The sequence below is a fragment of the Diadema antillarum genome, unplaced genomic scaffold, assembly GCF_040938485.1.
Source record: "Diadema antillarum isolate AM-2024a unplaced genomic scaffold, OU_Dant_1.0 seq00001088_RagTag, whole genome shotgun sequence".
NCBI classification, from domain to species: Eukaryota; Metazoa; Echinodermata; class Echinoidea; order Diadematoida; family Diadematidae; genus Diadema; species Diadema antillarum.
In genome coordinates this window covers 62117-77739 of record NW_027271907.1, presented here as the reverse complement: position 1 = coordinate 77739, position 15623 = coordinate 62117, and the positions used below count along the sequence as shown (strand labels likewise).

Here is a 15623-nt window from a genome sequence, read left to right as displayed (position 1 = left end):
TTAACGCCACTTAGAGCTATAAAATCAAAATAATCTTTTTAGAGTGCCCTGGGCGTCTGTTAGAATAAAAGCCGCCTGTATAATTATGTACTTAACAACCTGAATAGCTCGTTGATACATACATTAATATTGTATGGATGTATAAGAATATTAACGGAAATTAGCGGAATATAACATTACTAATCATTATGTCTCATGAATGTTATCATCATTATAGGGTCATCAAAGCTCTACTTTGAGAGGTAAAAAGAATCAATCATTACGGTTACTGATATCTATATATACAAATCAAGAGAGATATGAATGCGATCAAACGCTGAAAAAAGAAAGGAAGGAAGTAAAACAATTTCTATATCTGTTAGTGCCCCTGTTTTTAGCGAGACTTACAAACGATACACAAAATCCTGGCCCGAGTTAGTGCGCAATATATCCAGCTGAACGGAGACAGTTTATAATTATAACATATTATTGAAAATGTGCATGTATGTACTGTCAGCAGTAAAGCATGTATTTAATGGACTATTGAAAAAGCTGAGACACAAATTTGTCTCCTCGACAATGTAGTAGAAGATTAATGGTATGAGGCAAAAATTATCCAAACTTGGATGTTAAAACATCAATAACACAGATCACTGGTTAGTTCTTTTACTATTTCCTCCAAAGGAAAGAAAAGAGTTAACCGAAACTGACTTACGATGTCCGGATTTTCCCTGAGCATCCTAAGTACACAGGAATGGTCACCGGAAGCGATGGCTTTATGGAACAACTGTACTTCGTCATCATTGGATTTCAGCTGGTAACTGTCAGATTCCCGTTGTAGGTTATTCAGCTTTTCAAGTAAGTTCAAGAAACTCTCCACATCTGATTTGTCGGAATCACTTCGCCCTGAACGATATTGTAATAGTACAATAGTGTCTTACGCTAATTATAGCGTTGCATCATGATGATATCTTGGAGTAAAGGCATAAACTTTCCAGGATGTGATCCTGCCTACCCATTTAACACATCTCTTTCTCTTTCTCTCTCTCTCTCTCTCTCTCTCCCTCTCCCTCTCTCTCGCTACCAATAGAGTGGCCAATAGAAGAAAAAAATGACAACACCTCTTAACGAGTTAATGGGAAGCAGCTAAGTCCTATGCAATGCCGCTCTTTTTATCAGCTGCCGGGGAGCGGAATATGAAAAAGGATTTCTTCAATATACCCTTTCCCATTTTCACATACGTTTAAGGCAAGAGCAGTACTGTTCTCTTAAGTACGAATATTATTCGAAAAGAATTCAGTGCAACATTCGTCCTTATATATGAAATTGATGCACAAGGCCACTTTGTATCTTATATTCACCAAGTAAATCTGAAAAAGTATACGTCAGAGTAAAAAAAAAAGAAAATCCTAATGTGTTCTCGAAAAAAAAGCAAAACAAAAAGGTTTTTCAATTGGATCATTTAATAACCACACACACAAGAATTCTATGGACGAAGAATTAATTTCTCAGAAAATACACACACACACACACAAATCAAAAATTGCCTACGTTGACCCCTGTCACCTTTTTGAGCCCTGACGTAAAATGGGGTCATGCCGCTTTTTGTTATTTTTTGTGACACATGGTCACAAATATAAAAATGATACGAGAAGCAATTGCGTATTATATATTTTCTAATCTTCTGATATTAAGCATAGCTCAGGAAATTACTTCACCACGTTCACGATGCGGTCAGGCGTGTCCCTATACATCTTTGTCTCTGACGGTCTGTCGGTCTCTCTTTCTCTCTCTCTCTCTGTCTCTCCAGTCTAGTTTTGGCGGTTGACGTTACTTGATTGAATATGACAGAATTCGCTTTGGTAGCGTAGCAACGTTGGCTCTACCGTTATCAGTGTCTTTAGTTGTAATTAAAATGTCTGCTTACCTTGGGAGGCTTCTAATCCTTCCTGCATGCTGACTTGGGCAGCGAACGGATCTAAGTCATCAGGCTTCGGATCATGGATTACCTGTGAATCGCCCTGTAAGCTACTAATACAAATGAGACCAGGACTTTAAACTAAATTAGCAAAATAGTAAAAATCATAACGTGACGCGGTTAACATACTTAACATATATAATCGCCCATGTGGGTTGTCAAATTGCATCAATAACATCGACAGAAACAGGCAGCTAGAGGAATTTCATACTTTTCCATATCATACACAAACCTTATCTCTGTCACATAGCTACATGTACATCGTAGGTGTTACAAAAAAAAATCACATTTTTTTTTCCTTAGAAGTAAAGTATACATCAGATAACACTGTCATTTATATGAGTAATAATGTTCATTTGAATTGAATATTGAAGCATGAATCAATTTCATTAAACCCACTTTTAATTTTAAAGTTACGTTCCAGATTTTGGTCAAGTTTGACCAAAACCCTCTGTAAAAAATTGAACCTTACACAGGAACCAATGATGTTTATGTGAGTGTGTGCTTACAATGACCCTGAACAATAGCAATGAATACTACTAATACCACCTTTTTCAGAGCTCTGCAGACTAGGCTTCTGGTCTCTTGCTCCAAGGCACATGAATGCTTTATTAATAATTCATGATAGATTGCCCTGGGCACTGCTAGTCTGAATTCATGGTAAAGGGTAAAATGCATGCACATGAAAGAAGTAAGCACATTCATGTTTTCATGTGCTTGCATATCATACACTACATTTCAGGACGAATAAAGATTAGCTGTGATAGGAAAATTTCTCATATGTAATAGAGCAGGGAAGTGCAAAAGTTTGGAATTTATAAGAAGGTGAATACATTTCTATTTTACTGCATGCGGCAAAAAAGCATGTGCACGTTTTTGCGTGTGAGTATGAGTGCAAATATTTACACAACAATATCACTTGGTTTGGGGTATGTGAACGGGAAGCGGTAAAATTCTTAATACATAATGCACTTGTCATCAGCTTAGACTTTTTGTAAGAGATCTTATATTTTTCAATTATGTTTTTGTTCTTGTTATCGTCTGTATGGAGTTTTGCCTTGTTTGCCTATCATGTCAACGTTGCCACAATGCTTGACTTGTTGTTGTCGTTTTATGGAGAAAAAGAAAGGAAGCAGGGCTATTGGTTCTTTAATGTATTGGCAGTTGAAATTAACGGGACATTTTACTCATCAAAAAAGTACCCAAGAAATAGTATTATCGTAGATGCTGGATAACAATAACCCAGTGACATCATCGGTGCTTGATAAGCTCAAAGATCAATATGGGTATGGAGAAGAATATGTCTTTAAACTGTTGAAATCATCATTAAGTATTACAATTTACTAAAAGTTATATACGTATTTAACATTTCAAAATTATGAACAATATCTTTCCTGTGAACACCTGGTTACTTCATATTGGCAGAAAGACTAAAAGAGACTAATAGTAGCTGTTCGTTTTGTTGTAAGGATCCGGAGATACTGATGCATATCTATACCTGTTGAGTGTTTGGAAACTAGTAATTTTGGTATGAGGTAGGGGTTATTTTCAGAGGGTTCTGCATTAAGAAAAGTTACCAGCAGATAGAATATTGTACGGAAGTGCTGACAAATTCAACATGGTTATAATCAGGTGGAATGTTAATTTTCTTGTGCTGCTGGGGGGAAACAGCATATTTCGGTACGTAAATATAAAGATATTAAGTCATGCGGCAAACATGTTTACTATCTCATCTATACTATAATTATATCACATTATTACTATATAAAGAAGTTTATTGCCTGTGGGAAAAATAGATTGCATGTGCACCAAACTACATAGACCAAATTAAACAGGTTTACGAATAATAATTATGTAAGTTGGTTTTCAGTGTTGATGGCGCCCAGGGTAATGGCAATGCCTACCAGTTTGTTTGGTAATTTGTGTGTTTGTTTGTTTGTCTGTTTGTTTGTTTTTTGGGGGGATTATGTGATGTTCAGGTTTGATGATTTTTTTTATGTTCCTTTTTTTTTGCTTTCACCAATGTTGTTTTTTTTTTTGTCAAGATAACAACTGTACACTACTGTGAGCTCATCGTTTTTAAGTGCATATCGACATTAATGATTCATTTGAATTCTCCTTTTTAACACGCAACAGGTACGCAAGGTATGTATTTTATAGACTTAAAGGGGAATATTCCAGACGATTTTCATAATTTTACATCGTGTAGAACATAAATCAATAGCTCCACGTATATATTTGTGGAATTTATTGCGGTTCTTGAGCAGAGAAACAATACTTTCAAAAACCTCAAACAAATTACACTGAACAAGGATGATGACATAGGAGGTTCACATATTTCAGAAATGTAGCAGTGTAATTCCACTACAATACCACTTGCTTGCGAGTTCACCTGTGTATAATCTATGCATGCCTTCTTCTTTTGTTCTGCTTCCTTGAGCCCCAACTCATGCATTCTAGCAGTGACTCTGCTATGTCATTATTCTTGTTCACTGCAATTTGTTTTAAATTTCGAAAATATTCTTATTCTTCATGCAAATTATGGTAAATCATGAAACTCTGTCATCAGTACAACTAGTTTATAATGGTTCAAAGGTCAAAGTCTGAAAATCATCTGGAGGTCCCCTTTAATATCGAGAGCCGGTGACACTGATATGCGTATCTGACTGTATTACAGCATGGACCTAATATACGTACATGGACTGTTCACGGCAGTCTTTCTTTGATGTAATGATCGTCACCGACATCTGATTATGTGCACCTTAATGAGTACATTCAGGTGTCTCGACAATAACGATACTGTGATCATGTATCGTCACTATAAACAAAATGATCGTTTCCCTCATTTCAGTCTTGTTTCGCTGATGTGCCTTTTTCAGACTGAAATGTCTTTGAATAAATACAGATGATGAGGAGCAGAGATCATGACAAATTTTGCGCTAAAAGATGGGTAATTGCTGATTCGCACATTTTCGCACACGCATAAGACCATGCTTAATGGCAAGATATCTCTTCTTTACCATTACCGTCCCTTTTTGCTCTGGAATAAGCTAGAGAAAAGTGAAATATTGAGATCACAAATGACAATCATTCTGCCAAAATGTTAGCTTTCTTTTAAAAACAGCCTGCTTCTCCCAAGCGAATTTGTCTAATTTCCTGACATACACCACAACTGCACATTCACTTTACTTGATTTTTGTGAGTTATTTTCTTCTGCGCATATAGTTTTAGATTTCTAGAATCTCCGTCCTGTCCTTCTCCCGGCTTGCTGGTGGTGACGATCATGGGCTCAAAGCCGTGAAGCATGCTAAAAAGTAATGTCTTTGAGGCGCTTTTGAGATGTACGGGTGCATGAATTATTTAACGATACGATGGATGTCCACGTGTATTAGGTCCATGATCATAGAGGCATGGTCGGTACTATAGCTGTGTTTAGACGGAGGCAGTTTTGGTCGGAGTAACTTCGGAGGAAGGGTCGGAGGAAGCTTGGTCGGAGTAACTTCGGAGGATAGGTCGGAGTAGTGCCCGTCTGAACAAGGTCGTGGTAACTTCCTCGCTCCGAACGAGATACTCCCGAGTTTTCTCAGGAGTATCTCGCTACCACGACTAGCCGGTCGGAGTAAATTGCCCGTGCGGACAAGCCTTCGGAGTATCTATGAACTTACATACCTTACGACCTAGGTAAAACTTCCTGGGTCAAATCGCAATGTTGACATTTTGCGAGTACACGTGTGCGTGTAGTGCAATTCTAACCTAATCGATAGCGACGAAGAAGCTGCCGCTCTTGCCAAAATTTCCATCAACAAGAATGGAGAAGACAAATGCCACTGGTAAAAAACAATCGCATGGTCGACGTGCGCGGCCCTGCCACTTCCGGAAGTTACACCGACCCTCGCACATAAATTGGTCGAAGTTTCTTCCCACGACCGTCTAGTCCATGGGCCAGGCCAGATATTGGTACCATCTGAGGTGGCAAAACCTTTTTGGTGTCATTTTGTTTGTCGGGCATAGATATGCTTATCAAGCTATGATAGCATTTCCAAATGAGTAGCTTAGTCATAGTAAATGAATTTTTAACCAATTTGGTCTCGTTGTTATATCCCTATACTTCTGAATCGAAACTAACCGCCATACAAAGAAGAGCACTGTCTTCTGTAATGTTCCATAGAGCTGTAAAATGCAGCTCTATGGTATGTTCACAGGTGTTCAGTTGTAAACGCGGTGCGCTTAGTCTTTATTCAAGGCAGCGAAGGGAATATCCAAAGGTTATGATGTCCACAGCGCTTAGTCTTTATTCTAGACGGCGAAGGGAATGTCCAAAGCGTATGATACAGTGTATATCCTTTTATCTAAAAACAACAACAACAAAAGCAATTCCTCGTGAATTTTACCGTATCTTTCAATTATTTATCATTTTCCGGCGAAAACGCTACGGTGAAAACGCTGATACCACGCCAATGTCACTTTATTTCCCTCCAATAATGAAAGATAATGCAAAAACAAGGTACCGGTACACTACAATACATTATAATAAATACCATTGTAAATGAACAGAGTGATTTTTGTTTAAAACTGATGTATTTGTTGATAGGGTGGTATAAAAACAGTATAGATAATCCCTTTTATGAGGAACTTTAGATATGATAACGGTACATTGGTCTAGATAAAGAACTAAGCGCACCGCGTGACAGCTGTGGACATCATAACCCTTTGGATACTCCCTTCGCTGCCTTGAATAAAGACTAAGCGCACCGCGTTTACAACAGAACACCTGTGGACATACAGAAGGCAGTGCTCTTCTTTGTATAGCGGTTTAGTTTCGATTCAGAAGTATAGGGATATAAATACGAGACCAAATTGGTTAAAAATTCATTTATTATGACTAAGCTACTCATTTGGAAATGCTATCATAGCTTGATAAGCATATCTATGCCCGACAAACAAAGTGACACCAAAAAGGTTGTGCCACCTCAGATGGTACCAACAACCCATTTTTCGGGTCTTGGCCCATGGACTAGTCGTGTGGACACAAGGGTCGTGGTAAGATATGCATAAATTTGAATCTTAATTGCCGAGCCATAAATTCTTACTCCGACTAGAAATACGTCTGAACATGGCTTATGTATCCAGGCGCATTGGAATCCTCTTTATTGTATGTGGGGGTTGTAATGTACAGCTGTGTAGTCTTGGCGACGCGCATTTCAAAGTGATAGTTATTTCAAGAATGTCAGTAGACCCCATATCCAGTGATGAAAGAACAATGGATTATTTTTGGTTAAAAGCCGGCAGAATATGTAGTGGTGGAAGCATCAGACATGACATTGTCTCATGCACATTTTATTGACTTTATATGCAGGAATATTGTAATCTAGTTGGGTCTATTCGAGATTCATGTATTTTCCTTGCTACGCTGAGATTAATCGTTATCTATGTGATTTAGTCTGGATTTATTGATTTTGTCAGTCATGAATGTGGACATTGAATAGGCTTACCTAATGTCATGATGTTAATGACTGTTGATTTATGAATCAATAAGAGAACTGTATTATCAAAAAAAAAATATTATTCCATTCTCCGCATTGGTCTTGTACTTTGATTGACTAATCCGCTTCATTTCATTTTAATTAAGTCGTTATCAAGGATTCTCGTGTCATCCCCGATATCAGGTGAGTTGTATTCCAGGCGAGATGTCTCCTTCTCTAATGACGTAGATAAGCTTTGATTGATATATACCTGTTCAAGAAACGGAAGTGCTTTTTTTTTCAGCAACAAGTAAAACACATGCAGTCATCGTTGGAATGGAAACCTGCGCTCTCCACACTTTTAAACATTCAAAAATGACACATTTTTACACAATAACACTATAACAGTGCATCCTGGTTAGCTCCTACTGCTCTTTCACAGATTATTCACAGAGATTTTAAACATCTCTTTGTCATTGTACATAAATGCAGTGAAAGTCAAGGAAGACAACGATTAAACTCTAAAACTTTTCAAGGTCACGTTCTGTACCAAGTATTCATTTTGACCTTTCGTTATACTGGTAAGTTGACAGTTCAGTGATCTTGAAATCCCTCGCCCACGCCTTCTCGACGCTTCATATAAGGTTCCGGAGTTTGCTGAACAAAATTTACAATGTTCCTTCGATTATTTTCAACCTCTCCCAGATCATCACCAATAACAGCAAGAACGAGTTCTGATTTCTCATTAATTTTCCAATCTACTTTCGAATTTAAAAACGTTCTAACTTACCTCCTCTCGTCAAACTGGTCTTGCAGCTTGGCATTCTTGGAAGCCGTTTCTCCTTGCTCAGCTTTTGACCTACCCCTTTTTGACATGGTTGTCTATGTTTTGGCAGCCGTGATGACTCAAATGACCATTCCAACTGAATGCAGCCAAGGCTTAGTGAGCTGAGGTAGTGCAGGAACTGATCAGATCATGCCACTCCCAATTCCACGTGGTATAGAAAATCTGGGCTACAGCTGAGTTAGCGAATGAGAAGTAGCCAACGTCTAATCTGAGGCTTCTTCCGACATCGAACAAAATTTCCAGGTCCTTGCAAGGCCTAAGTGGCATAAAGATGTTCGCGAATTTTCCTGACAAAAGAAAGAAATGAAAAAGTTGTACGAAGCCCCCGTGCTGTAAGGCAGCTGTGTTGGTTTAGATCTCAGTGAATAGAGACGAAAGGAGACGCGTTTTAACCAGGACCCACCTCCCTGTTTTAACCCTGTTACACATGCAGGGCGGACCGAGGCCGGCCTGAGACCGTTTTGCCACCGTTCACGTATAGAGCTTCGGGCTGGTGTAGCAATAGTCTGGGCTCCGTCCCCTTTTCCTTGGTGCGACCAAGAGAGGGCGCAAATTTTCTTATTGCGATAATCGAGAGACTGCGCGCCGTATCGCAATCCTCGGGTGTCACGCCCTCATACGGCTTGTCGCGTACAATCACGGTTACGAGTAAAAAGAGTCCAGAAGCTAGACTAGTGTAGCAATGGAAAGTGCCTCCCACAGCAAAGCGCCCGCCCGCCCCTGAGGTCGGCTTTCTCGAGCAGCAAATCAGAATGGCTTGCTGATGCCGCTTGCTCTAGTCACACGCTCTCTCCTTTGTCTTTCGTCCTTCTGCTTTATAGGAGTGAGAGAAAATATTTACAGACACCCCATAACCATTGGGCCTAGAGATAAAGTGGGTTACGTTTAAAATGGTGTATAGATTAGCCTAAATACCCCCCAAAAACAAACAAACAAACAAACAAGCAAACACACAAACAAAAAACACAGAAAAATAAAGGGGGGGGGGGGACTACAGCCACCGGGTAGTAGTTTCTCTTTCTTTTTCTCCCCCCCCTTTTTTTTTAGGTGAGGGGTCCAATATCAATATCAAAGAGTATAGAAGCTAGCATTATCCATATGAATGGGAACACACACGTCGATATGTTTTTAAAGATGGGGGGGGGGGGACATAGCCGTACGCAGGAACATTGTTCTAGGAGGCAATCCGTTGGGTTGGTTAAGTGCTTGAGGTGAACAATGCAAGAAGCTTTTTGAGGAATCTATCACCTCTTTTTCGTCTGCGTCTGCGGTGTATTATACGGAGATGAACAGAAGAAATAATTAAGTCTTGTCTTCATGGGGACGTTGTGCGGGGGTCCCGGAGGGGTTGTCCCCCGCCCGCACTTGGGAGCTTTTGCATTTTAAGGACTGAAATTCAATGATTTGGTGAACATTTGTGGGGAATACTTCTAAAATTGTCAATCCCAAGTAGGGACCAAAAGAAATGAATATTCAAGGCAATGCGAATGTCTCAGTTGTGGCATCTGTCAGCTCGTTTTTCCCCTTGTGTGTCTTCAGTGCAAACTAAGTCAATGGGGACTGACCAAAGGAGAAGGGTGTGGGATAGGGTTCCCCCTCCCACACGAGGTAGATTTTGCAATTGCAGAAGTGAAAACAATCTTGTGCACGCTTCGCTTTTTGATGGAATATTTGGGCAGTTGTCAAGCAAAAGTTCGAAAATTTAACATTCAAGGACAATTTGAATGGCTGATGTGGTAGCACTTCTTTTTTTGCGTGTGTCTGTGTCTCACTGTGATGATTAAGACGACAGAGATGAACAAAAAAGGGAAAATGGGGGAGGGGGCTTGCCCCTCCCAAACGAGGAAGCTTTTGACTAGAGGGAAGACACAGGAAAGAAATCTCATACTTCTTAAACAGACCCATTTGGAAATTGTAATATTTTTCTTTTTATTCTTAGCAATATTTTCCCAAAAAATGAAGGTCTCGGGAAGATTGTACAAAATATTTTTACATAATGCGGTATGGTTTTCCCTCTTTTTTTCTGCGAGAGGAGCAATTCATTTAGCAATACTTTAATTGATGAATGTTGCCCGAAAACTTACAAGCAGTATGTAAGTAGTCGTAATGAGAAAGTATAAGAGCATTCTTAAGTACTTTCATAAGTAATCATAACATCAATTATATATTTCGATTTAAGATATTTTACAAGTATTATAACGATATCGCTTACAGTGATTCCTAGGAATTTCATATAGGGGAACACCTTCCACGGGTATGCCATCAAAAACACGGTCGGTTAAGGGTATAGGGCATTATTTGCCAGAACAACATTTCCGAAGATCTAGCACGTTAAGCATTGTCGGCGGTCGAATCGTCGTACTTCCCGATTTTCGGTCAAATTTTCAATTTTCAGTTTCAGTTTCTCGACTTACATAAAAAAAAACAAGTATGACAATATCAAACATATTCAAAAGTCATGGACATATAAAGGAGTTCTCACTACACAATCTTGAAAATAATACATATTTCATGACGACAAATTTTGTAGTGTGTGCAGGTGGAGACCATTAATTGGCAATAAGCAAATCCCCAGCTAACATTTGGACGTTTCCTGAACGTTCTTGAAACGTTCCAAATTCGTTCTTTTGGTAATCATGTAGAAATGCACACCTACCGTTCGCTTCGCCGTTTGTCTATCAAATTTTGTGCAGCTCTTGGAGATGCTAAATTGAACCATATCAGAGAGTTTTCATAGAACTAGAAAGCCGAAAAGGGAAGAAAAATGAGAAATCGGAGTTGAAAAGTACGTCGGTCGCGATCATAGTTCCAACGTAGTAAGTAGTGCATCGATTTCACAGAGAACGATGTCAACGATTATAATCGATTCTGGTAGTCTCTAATTAGCCGCTTACTAACAATATTAACACGACTTGTGCAATACGTGTGGGCCCTAGATCTACTTTCATTTTCGTATTTTTTCTCATTCTTTTCATTGCCACTATCATGATTATCACTATTTAAATTATTGATACAGATTATTCATACCAGGATTTAGACGTCCTTTCTTTAGAAATTGTGGCAAGTATTGATTTTATCATGACAAAAGTTGATGATTTAATTTGAATAGTGTTGAAGGAAAAAGAATGAGGTTGAAGGAAAAGTGGAAGAAAAGAGTAAGGCTATTAGAAGGAGGGAGAGAGAGAAAGAGAGAGAAAAGAAGATGAGGAGGAAGTTGAATTCGAAGGGGATTTGTTGTTTGTTTCTGGTGATTGTAAATGGTATTAAATTTGTTTTTAATTGATAAGTTCAATTTATAGTATAAATTATTGTTTTTATGATAGTATAACGCTATTCATTTTTCCATTTCATTTTATTAATTATGTATACAAGAACTGCAACCCCAATATTTGCTTTTGTTTCGTAGTAAGGTCCATTTTATTATCTTTTATTGCTTTGTACACATTACTATCCTCCCATCATTCAGTCAGCAAAATATGTTGACAGATACAATGTTTATATACAGTCAAACGCAGCACGCAGGAGAAAATTAACTAAAACAAAAAAACAGACGCATCGAGATCACTTTCTTCAACTTTTTACTGTTAAGCCGACGTAATTATTGTGGTTAAACACCAAACAAGCGGCTGTATCACAGACTACATTGATCGATCATCATCATTATATCGCTTTTCCACATAATCGATCATCAATCATGCTACCCTGACACAGCCGTCGATTGGCGTACTTTTGAGTCAAAATTAGTTACTTTTCTTCTGTAATTGGCCATGAAATTTCATGAAACCATCAGATATGGTTCATCTTGACATTTCTGATAGCCACGAAAAGTTTTTATTGACAAATTAAGGAAGGAAATGGTAGGTGTGCATGGTGTGCATTTCTACATGATTACCGTTCTGGTAACGTTTTGCAAAAACTTTTTCAGAACGTCCCCATCACTCCATTTGACATTTGACATTTAAATGGCAATCTTTCTCAGCATAATATGCTCATCTTTCTCCCTTTTCTCAATAATTTCCGCTTCTCTTTTTAGTCCTCGTGTTCCCCTCTTTGTTGAATGTTAAATTCTCGATACAGAAACCCGGTGAATCTGTACAGGATGCCTATATATGATTTTCACCAAGAGGGACTAGGGGGGGGGGGGGGGGGGGGGGGCAGGGGCGAGATAGCAGAATATCAAACACTGATTCATGAACAAAATATGATTACTAGTATTCACATTCTTTTAAGGTTCTTATAATTGTCATTCCGTATAGCACTAATTGTATAGCGTTACAGATGGTGCACAACACCAGACGCCCTGAAACGCATATTATACACATATGAACTGGGTCACATTCTACAGCTAGAAGGCCCTACCACCACAGCTCACTAGTATGGTGGTGTTTGTTAGAATAGTTCTGACACATATCAATACTTAAATCAAAATGATACCACTAATAACTTAAAGAAGGGGTGTTAATCAGTCAATACGTTAACTAAAAATTGTGCTCTGCTATAGACACTTTGCAGATGGTTGCAAGCCTTACCAGGTGTAAATAATGTAACTCAACTGGACTAGTGCACAGTACGTAGTGATAGAGTGTAGCTTACCTCGTCCCGTTGATCTCTCTTTACTATAGGCTGCCGTGAACTAGAAACTGTGATCATATCATAGCACGTACACAACATACATGCCGGCAAAGCAAAATTAAAATCTCTGTAGTGCGGCCAACGACAGCGAATTTACATCACTGAGATGTGTTTATAATTATGCTATGGCAGAAGAGAATTGCAAGTCCAGCTACTCCACACAGCTCCAGGAAATATCTAGCTGTACCAATGAGCACACGACCGTGTCACTCGTTTTCGGTTACTCGCGGCATGTACGTTCGAAAAATCAACTGTAGGTCCATGCTGCAAACGAGGAATCCCCGATTCTTCGTGAACGACGCATTGTGCTACCATTGGTGGAGCGTGTGTAGCCGTGTGGGATTCCCCCCCGCAGCATTTCGCAATAGCAAACCCTTTGTCACCTCTCTCTCTCTCACCCACCCCCTCCGTGGGACCCTCCCTCGAGCCCTCCCTCCGAGGAGCTGAAGCCACATCCCTGCTCTTTCCTTCTCTCTCTCTCAACACAAACACACACACACACACACACACACACACACACACACACACACACACACAACAACAACAACAACAACAACAATAACATATATAATAGTATTATTGCGTCATGATTACTTTGATTTACTGAAAGAAAACCAAAACCCAAAAGCAATGTGAATTGAGTGAAAGCAGCAACATTAGAGCACATCAGCGAAAGTTTGAGGAAAATCGGACAATCAATGCAAAAGTTATGAATTTTGAAAATGTTGGTATTGTAATGATTAGACAGGAGACTACTTCAGTTTATGACATCATTGTGTGAACAACAATACAAGGAAAATATAAAGAATGTTTAACATATTTTCGCTTTTCTATCCTAATGAAAGAGCATAAGACTAATCTCTTTTTAAAGAGCAGGGGGATGATAATTATCTTTAAAATGTCGGTAACAAGTTGGTGGAATACATAATTTACATGAACAATGGATTTTTGTTGAATTCTTTGTATATATATATATATATAGTTGTCCATAATATGGCATCATAAACTCTAGTGGTCTCCTTATCCAGTCATTACAACACCAAGGATTTACAAATTCATAACTTTTGCATCGACTCTCCGATTTTACTCAAATTTTGACGGATGTGTTCTAGTAATGCTGCTGCTTTCCCATAATCCTCATTTCTCTTGGGTTTTGAGTAGACCATGCTATAAAATCAGTTCATGTTACAGATTAAACAAGTTTGGTAAGTGAGTTGGGTCAGTCGGTAGCGCGTCTGCCTCACGATCGCGCGGCCCGGGTTCGAACCCGAGTCTGGACTGAGCAATGTTGTGTGTAAGCATACCGTCCCCTCTAACAAGAGGCAAAAACACTCTGTCCCTCGGATAGGACATAAAATGGCCAGAGGTCCCGTGTATGAGAGAGTCACAACTCATGCACGTAAAAGATCCCACTTCATTCATCCATTGCAAAGAGTAGGGTGTTTAACCCGTTGAAGTGGTCCCACCTTAGTCTGGGTGCCAAAGTCTGAACCTTGTTTTACCGTCCACCTAATGTTTTTTTTATGGTTTTACCCTATTTCGGGGGTGCTGAATCCGAATCTGCATGATGCAACTCTTGCATCCTTGAGGGTTTTGAGATATTCAAGATGGCCGTCAAAATGGCGGCCCAAAACAGAAATTCCCATGTATTTCCTTCTAAATGGTGAGAAATTGAAAACAATTGATGGTTTTACCCTATTTCGAGGGTACTGAATCCAAATCTGGATGATGCAACTCTTGAATCCTTGAGGATTTTAGAGATATTCAAGATGGCCACCAAAATGGCCGCCAAAACCCGGAAATTCCCATGTATTTCCTTCTAAATGATGAGAAATTGAAAACAATTGATGGTTCTAAGATATTTCGAGGGTGCTGAATCCGAATCTGGCTGATGCGACTCTTGCATCTTTGAGGATTTTGAGATATTCAAGATGGCCGCCAAAATGGCCACCAAAACCGGAAATTCCTAGATTTCCTTCTTAATGGTGAGTAATTGAAAACAATTGATAGTTCGAAGCTATTTCGACGGTGGTGAATTCGAATCTGCATGATGCAACTCTTGCGCGCAAGATGGCCGCCAAAATGGCCGCCAAAACCGGAAATTCCCCTGCATTTCCTTCTAAATGGTGAGAAATTGACAAGCTGTTGATGGTTTTACCCTAGTTCGAGAGTGCTGGATCAGAATGTTGATAAAACTCTTGTATCCTTAAGGGTTTTGAGATAATAAAGATGGCCACCAAAATGGCCGCCAAAAATGGAAACTCACATGTAGACCCCCTTTTTCCTTCTAAATGGTGTAAGATTTAAAACAAATTGATGGTCTTACCCTATTTTGAGTTTGCTGAATTTGAAGCTGCAGGATACAGCTCTTGCATCCTTGATGGTTTTGAGATGATAAAGATGGCCGCCAAAATAGCCTTCAAAAACGGAAATTCCCATGTAGGCCCCCTAATTCGTTCTAAATGGTGTAAAATTGAAAACAATTGATGGTTTTACCCTATTTTGAGGGTGCTGAATCCGAACCTGGTTGATGCAACTCTTGTGTTTTGGGGGTTTTGAGAATTCCAAGATGACCGCCAAAATAACTGTCAATACTGAAATTTTTGAGACCCTATTCAACACCCTCGACATTTTTTTGTTGCCATTTTTGCACCCCCTAGGGTTTTCAGATGTCCAAAATGACCGCCAAAATAATTGGCAGAAATTGAAATTCCAATGTTAATAT

General features: G+C 39.1%; 1 protein-coding gene and 1 long non-coding RNA gene across 2 annotated transcripts in view; both read right to left on the bottom strand.

Moving 5' to 3' along the window:
* LOC139743492 (uncharacterized) overlaps positions 1 to 1733 on the bottom strand; it is a 44858-nt gene extending 43125 nt beyond the window's left edge. The window contains exon 1 of the mRNA XM_071653973.1: positions 1693 to 1733. Within this exon, the coding sequence (XP_071510074.1) occupies positions 1693 to 1733 (41 nt within the window). The remainder of the gene's footprint in view (positions 1 to 1692) is intronic.
* A 172-nt stretch (positions 1734 to 1905) lies between these two features.
* On the bottom strand, positions 1906 to 13102 carry LOC139743491 (uncharacterized). The gene is made up of 3 exons (XR_011711763.1): positions 12860 to 13102; positions 8210 to 8553; positions 1906 to 2007 (listed from the first exon to the last, which is right to left on the bottom strand). It is a non-coding gene; the product is annotated as an uncharacterized lncRNA (long non-coding RNA).
* Positions 13103 to 15623: the final 2521 nt, after the last annotated feature.